The sequence below is a fragment of the Carcharhinus amblyrhynchos genome, chromosome 6 (assembly GCF_965287045.1).
Source record: "Carcharhinus amblyrhynchos chromosome 6, sCarAmb.v2.hapA, whole genome shotgun sequence".
NCBI lineage: Eukaryota > Metazoa > Chordata > Chondrichthyes > Carcharhiniformes > Carcharhinidae > Carcharhinus > Carcharhinus amblyrhynchos.
This window is the reverse complement of record NC_137329.1, coordinates 46666861-46682328: the sequence shown is the minus strand read 5'-3', so window position 1 is coordinate 46682328 and position 15468 is coordinate 46666861. Positions and strand designations below refer to the sequence as shown.

Below are 15468 nucleotides of genomic sequence, written 5' to 3'. Positions count from 1 at the left end.
TGAGGATGGCTGTCCAATGCCAAAAGAAAATGAACAACCTCATTTGAGCTGCAAGGGTGAGTGTCCATCTGTCACATCCTGGCATCAGTCCCATCTGTCACACCTGGAATGTCCACATCAATCCACTACCTGACATTCTGCGGCCTTCCAGCATCCAACCCCCCCCCAGCATCTTTCTCAAATCTGTCTGGCACTCCTCATCACAACACCTTCCTGTCAAGGCATGGTGCCAACAAATGCCATCTGCTTCCCCGCCCCACCCTCCCCCAGCATGCCAGTCATCAGGCTTTCAATTGTCCCGCCGGAGAAGTTAGCCCATAATAAAAGAGAGTAGAAGACTGGTACTAGGCCATCCAAGATTAGCAAGATTAAACAACTACAAGAGCGCACGCGTGGAGGCAGGCACCATAGTTAGGGATAGGGTAATTGGCACTATAAATAATTAGCATTAAAGAATTCTGCATCTCAAAATTGCAACTCCACTGTCTTTGTCCCATTTCCCACAGAGTTTACTTCCCCAACTGTACTCAGAATCTCCTACCTGCCCTCCCAAGCACCCCCAACAGTGAGAGCCATGAGACTCATAGTGACAGGCATCCTGGAATAACAACCTCGTCACTCACTGAATCCTAAGTCCTGCCAACCTAACCCCCAACCCCCAGCCACCCCCCACCCCTGCCACTTATACAGCATTGGGCCAAATGATGATACCACTGACCCTCACTCAGACATGAGCCCGCAGATCTGTGTGCAGTCAGAATACAGTCAGGAGTCAAACTTAGGCATCATCAAAGTTTGCCTCACATGAGTCATCATCACCCTCCCTAAGACCCTAAGAGTGTGTGGACAAGGGTTCTGGAAGGGTAGGCAAGGGTTCTTGGAAGGGGGGGGAATGCTGCTGCTGAAGCTGCTGGACACCAAGCCTCCTAAATCAGAGTATCTGGTGGAAATCAGGGCCTCTATGGTCCTCCTGTGTTGCTAGACCTTTGACGCCACCTGTTTTTCATTCTACGGGTCCTCCTCAGGCTCTCCCTCCACTCCCTCCTGGTCCAGCTCCTCCTCAGAGGTGTAAGCATGGTTCTCCTCCTCCAGAAAGTCTCCCCACTGGTTGTGGAGGACACATTAACAGGCTCTGCAATTGGCATCATAGACAGTCCCTCAAGGACCTCTCAGCAGCCAGTAAGAATACTTGTCACATGACCCCAACCCAGCGCTGGGCCCTGTCCTGTGCACCTCCAGTTCCACTAAACTTCCCACCAAACCCCTGCATCCCTGAAGCCCCCGCTCCATCCTGCACCATGGTAGTGACTGACTTGCCCTTTTGCATCCTGGGGGTAAGTGCTCACTGGCAATCCATGGTGCCTGGTCAAGGGACCAGTAGTGATTTGCACCCATGTGACTTCTTGCTGGAGGGGATTATGAACATTCCAGGACGGGGGGAATTATCACATGCCAAATATGGTAATGAGACTGAAATCAAGTCAAACTCATACCAATCAATCTCAAGCCCTCTCTGGGTGAGATCTGGTTTGCACTTTGGGCCCACATGGAATTTTACCCAGATCAGCGCGATTTTACGCCAGGCACAATGTGTCTGGAAAATTACAACCCCAGTGTTCCAATCACTCTTTTGATTGCAGCAAAAAAATCAATAAACTAAACAAGACTGATAAGGGAGACAAAGCATCAAAAGAAATTTCACTAACTAAATCAAAGTGTCATTACTGGGGATGATGTGCTTCCATCAGTAAATCTCCTATTCTTATGTGGTCAAAGTACTCATCTAAACAAATGCCTTGATCTGTGTATCCTGATAAGATAATTAACATGCTGGTAACAGATAGGTACTCTTGCGTTTACCAATGGAGTTGATGCAAGAAATTATAGATATTGTATATTATAGAATTATATACTGTCTGGTGACGTGGGCAAATCAATTGTTATCCTTAGAGATACAGCAGCAACACAGTTACCAAGGTGGCATGTAATATGAAGCTTTCCAAAACATTTGTTGAATAATGAAGTGTTGATGTGGAGATTTGATGGAAATTATTTACATAGAAACATAGAAAATAGGAGCAAGAATATACTATTTGGCCCTTAGAGCTTGCTCTATCATTCATCATGATCATGGGTGATCATTCAACTCAATAGCCTGATCCCACCCTGTGCATCATATCCTTTGATCCCCTTCGCCCCAAGAGCTATATCTAACCCCTTCTTGAAAACATACAATGTTCTGGCCTCAACAGCTTTCTGTGCTCATGAATTCCACAGGCTTACCACTCTCTGGTTAACGAAATTTCTCATCTTAGTCCTAAAAGATTTACCCCATATCCTGAGGCTATCACCCCTGGTTGTGGATATCCCCACCACCAGGAACATTCTTCCTGCATTTACCCTCTGTAGTCCTGCTAGAATTTTATAGGTTTCTATGAGATCCCCCCTCATTCTTCCAAACCCCAGTGAGTATAATCCTAACCGACTCAATCTTTCCTCATAAGTCAGTCGCGTATCCCAAGAATCAGTCTGGTAAATCTTCTCTACACTCCTCCTATGTCAAAAACATCGTTACTCAGATAAGGAGGCTAAAATTACACACAATATTACAGGTGTGGCCTCACCAAGGCCCTATATAATTGCAGCAAGACATTCCAGCTCCTCGTGATGAAAGCCAATGTATCATTTGTCTCCTTTACCACCTAATAAGCACCTGCATGCTTATCTTCAGCAACTGGCGTACAAGGAAACCCAAGCCTCATTGCACATTCCCCTCTCTTTATTTATAACCATCCAGATAATAATCTACCTTCCTGTTTTTGTTACCAAATACTGCATCTGCCACACATTTGCCCACTCACTCAGCTTATCCAAATCACACTGAAGCATCTTTGAATCCTCCTTACAGTTCATCCTCCAATCCAACTTTGTGTCATCTGCAAATTTGAAGATACTACACTTAGTTCCTTCATCTAAATCATTAACATACATTATAAAGAACTTGGGTCCTCGCACTGATCTCTGAAGGACCCCATTAGTCACTGCATTCAGAAAAAGACCCATTTATTCCTACTCTTTGTTTTCTGTCTGCAAGCTAGTTTTCTATCTGTCTCAACACACTATCCTCAATCTCATGCACTTCCAAGTTGCATGCTAATCTCTTAGCTGGGACTTAGTTGAAAACCTTCTGACCTTCTGAAAGTCCAAATAAACAACATTCACTGGCTTCCCCTCATCAACTCTACAAGTTACATCCTTGAAGAATTCCAGATTTGTCATGCATGATTTCCCTTTCATAAATCCATGCTAACTCTGTCTGATTCTAACACTGTTTACCATCTGTTTAGGATCTTTGAAAATGGACTCTAGAATTTCCCCCACTACTGATGTCAGGTTTACTGGTCTACAATGCCCTGTTTTCTCTTTTCCTCCCTTTTCGAATTGTGGGGTTACATTAGCTACCCTCCAATCGATAGGAATTGTCCCAAAGTCTATATGATCTTGGAAGGTGACCACCAATGCATCCACTGTTTCTAAGATCACTTCCTTGAATAGTCTGGGTGTAGATTATCAGGCCTTGGGATTTATCGGTGTTCATTACCATCAATTCTCCCAACACCATTTCTCTGCTAATTCTGATTTCCTCCATCTCACTATACCCTGTGTTCCCTAACATTTCTGATACGTTATTTGTGTCCTGCTTTGTATTCCTCGGTATATGATGAATTTAAGATGTGGTTTAGTCATTGGACTTTGTGCTGTTGGTATTTTTCCTAATTTGCAATTGAAGAGGTGGATTTTTCATTGAGAAATTACATGGCTAGGGTATGTTTTGGCTTTCTTCAATGGTTCCAGGAAAGGTCGTCAAGGCTGATGAACCTGCACTTTAACAGGAAAAGTTGAATAACTTGGAAAACCAATTACAGTTTGCGAACCTCATGTCAAAATTGATGTTTTGGGGGAAGAATTATGAAAACAGTCAAAAACTCAGCCTGCTAAATTAAAAAGGTAATTGGAGCAGTGGGCTATGGAAGTTAATAGCAGTTGGAGAAGTTTTAAAGTTGTCTGGAATAAAAATGCAAAGAAAATATCAATGTGGCAAAGCAGGTGGTAACTACTCAAAAGCAAAAGGCATGTTTGATGGAAAATGAAAAAACTGGCTGTGATCTTACCTTTTCATCACGTTGACCGATGGGTGGGGTGGGTCAGTAAGATCGTGAGAGAGCTGAGAAATCAGATTTGTGCCTGATTTCTTTCTGCTCATGATCTTACTGGCACTGAATATCTGGCAGGACCAGATCGGATGGGGGGGACTGCCACACCGCAATAGCAATCGGGGGAAGGGGAGGGATGGTAGGAAACGCTGTGCAATCTGCAACAGTGATTGGGGACATGTATGCTGCCACTCAACAACAAATCTTCAGGTGGGCAGCTACCTTGCAATAGTGATTGAAGGGACCATCTCCACTCTGCCGCAGCGATTGGGGAGGGGGGCACTGTATGCTCTGCAACAGGCAATCAGCCGGTTCATGTGTAGCCCCAGCAGGAGGGGGGCTATTTCGGCTGCAGAGCCCCACAATAGCAGGAGATGTAGGCCACGCAAGAGTCGGGGGGGTGGCTATCAGTCCAGGTGGGTGGGAGGAAATCAGCCATGGGGATGGGGGGGGCAACAATAGCATGAGGGGGGTGGGAACGATCGGCCACAGGGGCCAGCAGTAACTGGGGGAGACAATGACTATTAGATCTCTGTGTTTCCAGAACAGAAAGATCTGCACGTGCTCAGTGGCGCATTTAACTGCTATCTGTCAGCTTTCAGAAGCTTAGGCCCCTCTCCCTCTCCCTGCTGGCAAGAGCCAGGTTTGACTTCATTTTTTTGACAGAATTAGGTAAAATTTCATTTTTATCTCACCCAAAATAAAAGCGTGATTCTCTCCCTCCGACTCTCACCAACTTTTACAGATGCACCATAGGAAACATTATTTCTGGTTGTATTGCAGCTTGGTATGGCTCATGCTCTGCCCAAGAATGCAAGAAACTACAAAAGGTCGTGAATGTAGCCCAATCCATCACACAAACCAGCCTCCCATCCATTGACTCTGTTTATACTTCCCCCGCCTCAGCAAAGCAGCTAGCATAATTAAGGACCCCATGCGTCGCAGACATACTCTCTTCCACCTTCTTCCGTTGGGAAAAAGATACAAAAGTCTGTGGTCATGTACCAACTGACTAAAGAACAGCTTTTTCCCTGCTGCCATCTGAATGGACCTACTTCGCATTAGGTTGATCTTTCTCCACATCCTAGCCAAGACTGTAATACTACATTCTGCACTCTTTCATTTCCTTCTCTATGAACAAGAAAACGTCGCTAAGGAAACGACGCTAATAATATGCAATGACAATAATAAATCAAATTAAATCCTGTTTTCATGCTAATTTGGCATTGCAAACTTTCTTTGTAAGATTGCCCTTGTTGAGTCCAATGTTTACATTTATAGAAATAATGTGGATGATTCTCCCAAAAGCGCTGAATTGGTGGGAAAACTGTTCTAAATCCTGATTATTTCTCAGTTCAGTTTCTCACTCAAGTCTCCCACTCTGTGCAATGGAGAGGCGCCCCCCCCCTCCACGACCCCCCCCCCCCCCCCCACCCCCCCAACCATCTCCCCCCACAGACATTGCTAGCTTCATTCCTGGCCTGCACAACCCCCCCCCCCCCCCACCCCCCACCCCGCACCCCCCCCACCCACCACCACCACAGACATCGCTGACCTCATTGCTGGCCTCCCACTGTCTCCCCCTCCACACAAACATGATTGCCCACTTACCTCATGCCCCCATGGATCCAGATAATGCGGGTATCCAGTCCCTCCAGCCCTTGAACATTCTGTCCTCACTGCTGCCCTGCAGAGAACTGGTATTGTGCTCACATGCACTTGTGATCATTTTCCCTCTTGAATGGGAGCCTTGAGTATGGCACCCCTGCTGGACACAGCAGCCTTTTGAATAGTAGCCAATCAGCACCCCGAGGGATGCATGACACTCAACTGAATGCAGCCTTCAAAATCTCTCACAAGTATTTGTTGCCAATGGGCCCTTAACTGGGCCCATTGGCACTCCCCTAATAAGCCAAAGCTGTATATAAGCTGCAGAAATGGACCCACAGCCAGCCATGCCACAAAGATGTCTGTGCGGAAACCTGCTCCGAGATTTACAGGCGCCAACCAGGAGCATCTGCTAAATGCCATGGAGGAGAGGCGTGAGGGGATCTTCCACGGCCAGAGCCCTCACTCAAGAGGTGCAGCTGCTAAGGCATTGTGGGAGGTGTGGTGAATGCCAGGAGTCTGACACTGCGGTCTGGCAGGCAGCGCCACAAAAAAAGTACGATCTTCTGCGAGCAGCAAAGGTGAGTGAGCATCCCACTTGGAACCCCACACATGCTTGGCAACCCTGCTTAGACACCTGAAGGGCATGCATGCAACAAGTGACCCTTCCCCCAGGAACAGAATCTAACCGCTTCCCCTCACCCCTCAATGAGCCCCTTTCAGTGGTGACCCCTTTCCCAAAGTTGTCAGCACAACACCCAAGACAAAGGCATGCATTGTGCATCATGTACTGCAAGATGTTAATGTTTGCTATCCACGTTATGTTCCCACAGGAAAAGAACATCCACAATGCACAGGAAATGACACAGACTGGTAGTGATGTGCCTGACCCGTGGCAACTGACCAGCATGGAGGAGCTTGCCGTGGAGCTGGCAGGGGGTGATTAGTCGCCAACAGTCACACTGGCGTCCAGCATGCAAATGAGCAGAAGCACACCCTCAACCTAGATCCTCTTCCAAGTAAGTGCAATGCTGCATGGTTTGCTTTGCCTCCGTCCTCCTAATGTGTGTTTTTATAGCTCTGGATCCAGAGGAAGCTGATCCTTTGGGTGTTGCTGCCGCCCTTGCTGCTCTGGAGCCCCATGACCGCCAGGATGATACCTCAGAGGCAGGCACTGAGAAATCCTCAGAGGACAGCACCTCTTCACCGTCACAATGCACCAAAACAGAGACGATTGCACAATAGGTACCTTTAGTGTTGAAGCTTCTGGGTCATGAACTGGTGAGCACATCACAGCCGCTGATGCACATCAGGTGGAGGCGGGCACATGCAAGGGCTCGGGCACAAGGACATCTGCCGGAGGTCAGGATTCAGCTGTCCCCCAAGCCAGCTGCTGGGCCTCTGGGTTTGTTCCTCCCAAGGCTAGTGGAGATGCATCAGGAAACCGGGGAGTTATGGAAGGGTTACATAGAACATTACAGCGCAGAACAGGCCCTTCGGCCCACGATGTTGCGCCGACCAATTAAGAAAAAAGCAATTACCCTCTAACCTAAATCAATCCCTTTCCATCCATAGACCTATCCACGGACCTCTTAAACACCCCCAAACTAGGCGCATCTACAACTGCAGCAGGCAGGGCATTCCATTCCCCCACCACCCTCTGGGTAAAGAATCTACCTCTGACATCCGTCCTATAACTACCACCCCTTAATTTAAAGCTATGTCCCCTCGTGCTAGCTTTCTCCATCCGAGGAAAAAGGCTATCACTGTCCACCCTATCTAAACCTCTAATCATCTTGTACGTTTCAATAAGGTCCCCTCTTAGCCACCTTCTTTCCAGCGAAAACAACCCCAAATCCCTCAGTCTCTCCTCATAGGACCTTCCCTCCATACCAGGCAACATCCTGGTAAACCTCCTCTGCACCCTCTCCAATGCCTCCACATCCTTCCTATAATGTGGGGACCAGAACTGTACACAATACTCCAAGTGCGGCCGCACCAGAGTTTTGTGCAGTTGCAACATGACGTTGCGGCTCCTAAATTCAATCCCCCTACCAATAAACGCCAAGACACCGTATGCCTTCCTAACAACCTAATCGACTTGATTTCCAACTTTCAGGGATCTAGAACATAGAACATAGAACATTACAGCGCAGAACAGGCCCTTCGGCCCACGATGTTGCGCCGACCAGTTACAAAAACAATGACCCACTAGCCTATACCAATCCTTTTTCGTCCATAAACCTATCCAGAGATCTCTTAAACGCCCCCAAACTAGACGCATTTACAACTGCAGCAGGCAGGGCATTCCAATCCCTCACCACCCGCTGGGTAAAGAACCTACCCCTGACATCCGTCCTGTAGCTACCCCCCCTTAATTTAAAGCCATGCCCCCTCGTGCTAGCTTTCTCCATCCGAGGAAAAAGGCTATCACTATCCACCCTATCTAAACCTCTAATCATCTTATATGTTTCAATATGTTTCAATAAGATCCCCAATAAGATGCACATATACACCTAGATCCCTCTGTTCGTCAACACTATTCAGAGTCCTACCGTTAGCTCTATACTCTACACATCTGTTGTTCCTGCCAAAGTGAATTACCTCACACTTTTCTGCATTAAACTCCATCTGTCACCTCTCGACCCAGCTCTGCAACTTGTCCAAGTCTCTCTGTAAACTATGATACCCCACTTCACTATCAACCACACCTCCGACTTTGGTGTCATCAGCAAATTTACTAATCCATCCTTCTATACCCTCATCCAGATCATTTATAAAAATTACAATCAGCAGTGGCCCCAAAACAGATCCCTGAGGCACACCACTTGTAACCGAACTCCATGACGAATACTTTCCATCAACCACCACCCTCTGTCTTCTATCAGCTAGCCTATTCCTGATCCAATTAACTAAATCACCCTCAATCCCATACATCTGCATTTTCTGCAGAAGCCTTCCATGGTGAACCTTATCAAACGCCTTACTAAAGTCCATGGGTTGTCAGCAACCATGCTGCGACTGCATGCAAGAAACAATACTTTTCACTGTATCCCAATACATGTGACAATAATAAATCAAATCCTTCTCCCCATGTACTCTATGAACAGTATGCTTTGTCTGTATAGCTGAGAGCCTGGGCCTCCTGTTGTGCACAGCCCACATTGAAATTAATGAACTGTCCTGCCTGGGCATACAGGGCATCTGTGACTTGTTGCAGACATCTGTGCGTGGAGGCTTGGGAGAGCCCAGCTGGGTTACCACTGTGTACCTGGAATGATCTGGAGACATAGAAATTGAGGGCAGCCGTCATCTTCACATCCTGAGGGAGTAGGTGGCCGCCCCTCCCCTGAAGTGCCAGAAGTGAGAGCACAAATGTGTCACACCGGGGTTTTGGACAGGTGCAGTCGGCAATGGCACATCTCCTCTGAGAGGGCCTCGAAGGAATGTACCTTCTTGCCCTCTGCCTTCTGTGAACCCTCTCGGGAGGCTGCTCACCCACCTCCTGGTCCTCAGCGGCAGCCCCTGCCCTCCTTCCTGAAGGTCTGGTGGTGGCTGATCCTGCAGTGGTCTTTTCACTCCCACCATCTCCTCAGTCTCCGCCTCCTCCTCCTCCGCCCCTGCTGCCACCAACATGGCCAGTTCCAGATTGAGCAAACAGACATCCATCTGCACAATGGGGTTTGGAAAGAGCATAGAATGACGAGTTATTGTCATTGGCTGCATAGACCCAGCACCACCCCAATCCCTCATTTGGGCCAGAACTCCCACTTGTGGGAGCTGTAGTCCAATTAGGGTTATATGAGATTCCTATCATGACAAATGCTGGCACAGATTATGCAGGTCAGTGTGCAGCCATGGACAATGCATATCCTTGCGCCATTGCTATGTGTGCAGCTGCAGGATCCATTACAGGCATGTGTTGTTGGTCCGTGCCACATGGCGGAGTCAGATTGCAAATCAGCATCAGATGTGTGCCCAGAGACAACAGATTCCATGCAGTCCATGTCTGAACCTCTCTGCACACTGGCCTGGAGCAGCAGCTGCTAGCTGCTTTATCTGGTTAGACCTCAGTCAGCATATGGTACACTCCTCCCCGACCCCAGAACACCAGCACTCAGTCGAGTCCCTGACCACATCCAGTGGCAAGACAATGCCACTGCAAAGTGCTGTGGAGAGGGAGGGTGAGTGGGAGCCCTCAAAGCTGCCTCCCACTCTGCACTACAATGCTGTCCAGGAGGGGGTTGGGGGGGGGAAGCAGGAGCCCTCGAGGCTGCTTCCCACACTGTACTACAACGCTGCCTGGGGGAGGGAGGGTAGGTGAGTGGGACTCCCTGACGGAACCTCACCAATAGAGCTGTGGGGAAATAGAAACTCCCCGACCCCCACCTCTGCACACTAGATATCACTGGTCCATGAGCCAACACCTGAAGGCAGCAAGAGGAACGCCACCAGGCATCTCCAAGGCTTGTCTGCAACATCCCCCACGCTCCACCAGCAGCACTTATCTCCTCATGCCAGTTCAAGACGGCCACGCCTGGTTGAGACTTTTAAATACCTACTCTGATTCAAGCCAAAGTTACATTATGCCAAAGAAGTGGAAGACGCAGAGCGGAGATTGCCATGTGGATCCCGATTATGGCATGTAAAGGTGTGTAAACTCATGCAAATCAGTGGCTGGCCACTTTTCTGCTTGTTTCTAGGGGTGCTATTTTACTGTGGTTGGGAGATGTGCACAGGTCGTAAAAGCTGGCGGGGAACCCACAAAATGGCCGACACACGCACCTCCTGGCCCGACCCGCCATAAAGTTGTGGGTTGCAATGGGAGAATTGCAGCCAATATTACAGAAATGAATATGTGTTCTTGAGTGTAAATTAGAACTTCAAAAAGATGAAATTGCAACTTTTATCAAAATGTAACTGGACAAAGCTTAAATTTGGTGGGATAGGCAGAATGGGGGATATTATACGTAGCTGTAAAAGGAATATTAAGGATTATTGAACTTCCTTAACTGAGCATCAGCATAAACTCAATGAAGTTCTTAAAGGGGCTAAGAAGACTTTATTCAGCAGAAACGTGAATTGCTTGCATGAAATGAGGTGGCATCAAACATGGTTCTCTTTGAAAAGAATAAAAACTTGTCGCCAAAAGTAATCCTCAATTTATACAGGATGAAGTAAATTCAATTCTCCCTCACAACAATTTGGTTTTCTAAGCTTTCCTCTGTCCAGTTCAAATTTCCTTGTTTCGTTGTCTCTCTGGAATTCTAATTTAGGTTTTTGCATTTCTATTCCTTTCTCCTAATCTTCCACTTCTAATTCAAGTTCATCAATTTCTGTTTCTTCCTCCTTTTCTGCTCTTGGTTGGTTAAAACTTGGCCATTAATAAACTTGCCATCAGCATAGTAAATAGAGATTAGCGCCGGAAATCAACCGCCTCGCATGCCATGGAATTGGAATAGATGAAGGGTGGACAATGGAAATGTTCGTTGATATTGGGTGGGAATTTCTGATCTTGCTCGAGCAAGACCATTAAATCCCACCCAATGAGTTAAGACTTGAGTGTAAATGTTCACAGCCTGTTTTAACAGGTGAAAGTTCTGAAACTAGTCCAAAATAACCAAAGAAAGCCCTAGGGATAGTATGGTGATTGATTTTAAAGAGAAGCAAGAGAATCCAGAGGAAATGTTTTCCTAAGTCCCAGTTCATAACAGCCAGTCCCAAGACCATATGGACTGCCAACAATCAGCAGTGTCATGATAAAAGTTAATCAAACCAAAAAAAAAGCAAAATCCTTTGGAATCATCTCAAACATCATCCCATAGTCCAGATGGTGCAAAATTCTACACAGATTTTTTTCAAAAGCGACCTGTAGGACACAAAGTTCAATCAACATTTTAACCAAGGACATGGAAAAACCATAGACTATGCAGAGTGAAAAAGGAGATCTCCTATGAAGGTTGAAAAAAAGTGAATCGTCCAATCATAAAACAAGCTCTTGTTTGAAAAAGCATAAATTCAATGAAGTTCTTAAAGGGGCTAAGAAGACTTTATTCAGCAGAAACGTGAATTGCTTGCATGAAATGAGGTGGCATCAAACATGGTTCTCTTCGAAACTCTTAATTCACAGAAATTGAACTTTAAAACCTAGTTCTCATATTTGGTTGGCTTTGTTCGTTGACCTCGGGCGGGAATTTCTGACAGTGTTGGCAAAACAATGTATTTAAGTATAAAATGTGACAAAGGGAAAACATAACTTATAAGTGTGTGATAAATGAGTTGTTAAAATACTTACATTATTAAAATATGTTGTATTACAACAAGGATATAAAAAGATCCTTCTTTCAGTAAGTTCTTTTGAAGGAGGAGTGATAGAAGTTGTGCTTTGGGGAAAAGCTTGATTTTTTTATTGATAATGTTCCACCAATTCAAAAGTGTAACATGTAAGTATTTTGAAAAGGGTGTAACTGGATATCTTCAGAAGCATTTTAGTTTAGAGATATGCACGTGACCTGAGGTTGCTTTGGGAATAATAGTTAAAATACAAAAGCTAACTAGATAGCTAATTCAGAGATCAAATTACAACTTTTCTCAAAACCTATTGTTGAAGAACACAGAGACAGAAATCTTGGAGGGGGTTCAGTTCTGCCACTGCAGATTGCAAATTACGTCACATTGTGCAGGAAATGATGCAAGTGCTTGTAACTACATGAAATATATCTTTGTTGTATTGAATATTTAAAGTCAAATTTACCTTTTCATTTAAAACAGCATTAGCCTGTTAACAAATGTTTAAATTGTGTTGATTTCAATTGACACCTTATACATCAGCTTTCCTTTTGTTGGCAAAGTGGGGGTTCCTTTATTTTATAAAGTTCTTGATCTACTTGTCAACCAAAAGGAAAAGGAGAAAATCCAAACCGGCAAAAATGAAGGAAGCAAATGGGGACAGAGGATTTGAGCTAAAATTGTTGAACTCGATATGGAGTATGGAGACTGAAAAGTGAAAATTCTGAGGATCAGATTTGACTCCTTAGGCTTATATTGTGCCTCACTGGAACATTGCAGGAGGCTGAGGACAGACATCACTGACAACAAGTGGCGAATTAGGCCACCGGAAGCTAGGGTCACACATGCAGACTAAAACGAGGTATTTCTCAAGGTGGTCACCCAACCTGTGTTTTATCTCTCAAATGTGGAGGAGACTGCATTGTAAGCAGAGAATACAGTATACTAAGTTGAAAGTAGTACAGCAAAGTTGCTATTTCACTTTGAAGGTGTGTTTGGATCGTTAGGTGATGGGAAGATACAAGGTAGAGAGTGCAACTTCTGCAATTGAATGAAAAGGTGCCATGTGGTGTTTGGGTTGGCTAAGCAGTAAAATAATGTGTCACAGAGTGAAATGTTCCTTCAGAATGTGAAAAGGGCAGTGGAAGATATGTTTGATGGTGATTGGAGATTGTGCAAATTGAAGATTGTGCAAACCCAGGGGTTTTGATATCCTTCTCCCAGGACCCAAACTGCAATGTGTGGAAGCTTCTAATGAGTTGAAGGTCCAGTTTTGTGTGCTCCTCGTGCTGGAAGGTGAGGTCAAATTGAAACTCTAGCATTGTCCTGGGAGAGAGAGAAAGAGGTGAGAGTGAAGTGAAATGGATACTGTCAAGGACCTTTCCATGAAATATGCTCATGATTCTGCCATTCATAACTCCACTAGACACATCTTTTAAGTAATTGTCTTTCTTAGTTCCATTCCATTTAGCTCTGCACTATGAAATCAATCCTTTTGTCATTTAATCTCCTCATGCTACCCACCCTATCACAGACCATTATTTTATTTTTCCTCCTGCATTGCCCCCTTTAAGACCTATTACATTTCCAACTTTCTCCAGTTCAGATGAAATATTATCGTCCTGAAATATTAACTTTCTCTCTTCATAGATGTTGCCAGACTTACTAAGTATTTCCAGCATTTTCTGCTTTAATTTCAGATTTCCAGAACTTGCAGTATTATACTTCTGTATTAGGTGTACAATTTGTATGATTTATTATTAAAATTATCTAAAGATCTATAATTTTGAGTTAATAAGCAACAAGTACCATTTCTAGTTTTGATGCTTCTGCATTATCAAGAAGGCCTCCAGCCATCAAAGCGTGAATTGTGTCCCTGGCACTGTTCAGAACAGTTCGAACTGCCTGTCTAGTCTTTACTGATATTGCTATCTCTGGGTGGTCACGTTGTAGAAGACCTAAACAAATAACAAAACTATTATCTGCATATAGTTTTACAAAACATGTAACAAATAGGAAGACTGACATTTATATAGCACCTTGTATGTTCTTGTAAAGTACTTTACAATCAACTAATTTTTTTTTAAGTATAGTCACTTTCATAATATAGGAAACTTAGCAGTCAAATTGTTCCCCCAGAGATCAAAATGATAATGAAATGATCTGTTCTTTAGTAATCTCGATTGAGAATTAAATATTGGTCAGAATGCCAGGGATAAGTGCCCTATATCTTTTTGAAATTATGTCATAGGATCTTCTGCATCCACCTGAGAGAACATATGGGAACCTCAGTTTAATGACTCATTCAAAAAATGGACAGGATTGTCCCAAAATTGCGGAATGCTGGATCAGGCGAGAAAAGCCGTGCTGCTTCACAGCCCCAGGGACCAGGGTTCGATTCTGAGCTCGGGTCACTGTCTGTGTGGAGTTTGCACATTCTCCTCGTGTCTGCATGGGTTTCCTCTGGGTGCTCTGGTTTCCTCCCACAGTCCAAAGATGTGCGGGTTAGGTTGATTAGCCATGCTAAAATTGCGTCTTAGTGTCCTGAGATGTGTAGGTTAGAGGGATTAGTGGGTAAAATACGTAGGGATTTGGGAGTAGAGCCTGGGTAGGATTGTGTTCAGTGCAGACTCGATGGGCTGAATGGCTTTTTCCTGTACTGTAGGGTTTCTATGATTTCTATGAACTCACTGGTTTCAAAGATTCCTTATCATGCTTGCGCAAACAGCAGTTTGTGCCATTTCGAAGTGCAGGCAAGGATAACACAGTCAGCCGGGGGAGCAGGATCTCAACTCACCGGCAAAGCTGGGGTTCAGAGATCGGTCGCCTCCAATCTCAAAGTCAAAGGGCCCACCACCAACATTGGGATCTCCCTATCCCATGGACACAAAATAGGGAATATCCCAATTTTCATATGTAGAGGAGCAGTTCACCCCCGCCCCACCTACTGAAAGATATACTTAAAAGGGTTGTTTGATTGCTTTAAGAGATCACATGATCTGATGATGTCATTAGGGTGTGTGATGATACTGTACCTTTGAAAAATGTATTTGTGTCATGTTTCTTGTGCAGGATTCTTTTTTAGGCACCAATTTTATTTACCATTGCCACTTTGCCTACAACTAGCAGCTTACATGTCGATGTTGCAGCAGCATAATTGATCCTAACTGCTGGATGTTTGTCTCTATCTGGGCTAATGCAGTGTTGTTATTTTTGTATTTTCTCCTGGGGCTTTTGAGAGTGAGGTTTGATTATGTTGATTGACAGGAAACTTATGTGACTATGTGGGGCTATGCTCATGAAGTGACATCTTGGGATCTTTAGAGAAAAACAGCCCTCTGCCAGTTTCTTGCTTCCT

The 15468-nt window shown here is 45.1% G+C and overlaps 1 protein-coding gene across 1 annotated transcript in view; it reads right to left on the bottom strand.

Moving 5' to 3' along the window:
• Positions 1 to 1008: 1008 nt before the first annotated feature.
• LOC145343964 (sperm-specific sodium:proton exchanger-like) overlaps positions 1009 to 15468 on the bottom strand; it is a 189940-nt gene continuing 175480 nt past the window's right edge. Inside the window, exons 13-16 of the mRNA XM_080190542.1 lie at positions 13920 to 14068; positions 9321 to 9491; positions 9094 to 9171; positions 1009 to 1104 (exon numbers count right to left, since the gene is read on the bottom strand). Coding sequence (XP_080046668.1) covers positions 1009 to 1104; positions 9094 to 9171; positions 9321 to 9491; positions 13920 to 14068 — 494 coding nt within the window. The remainder of the gene's footprint in view (positions 1105 to 9093; positions 9172 to 9320; positions 9492 to 13919; positions 14069 to 15468) is intronic.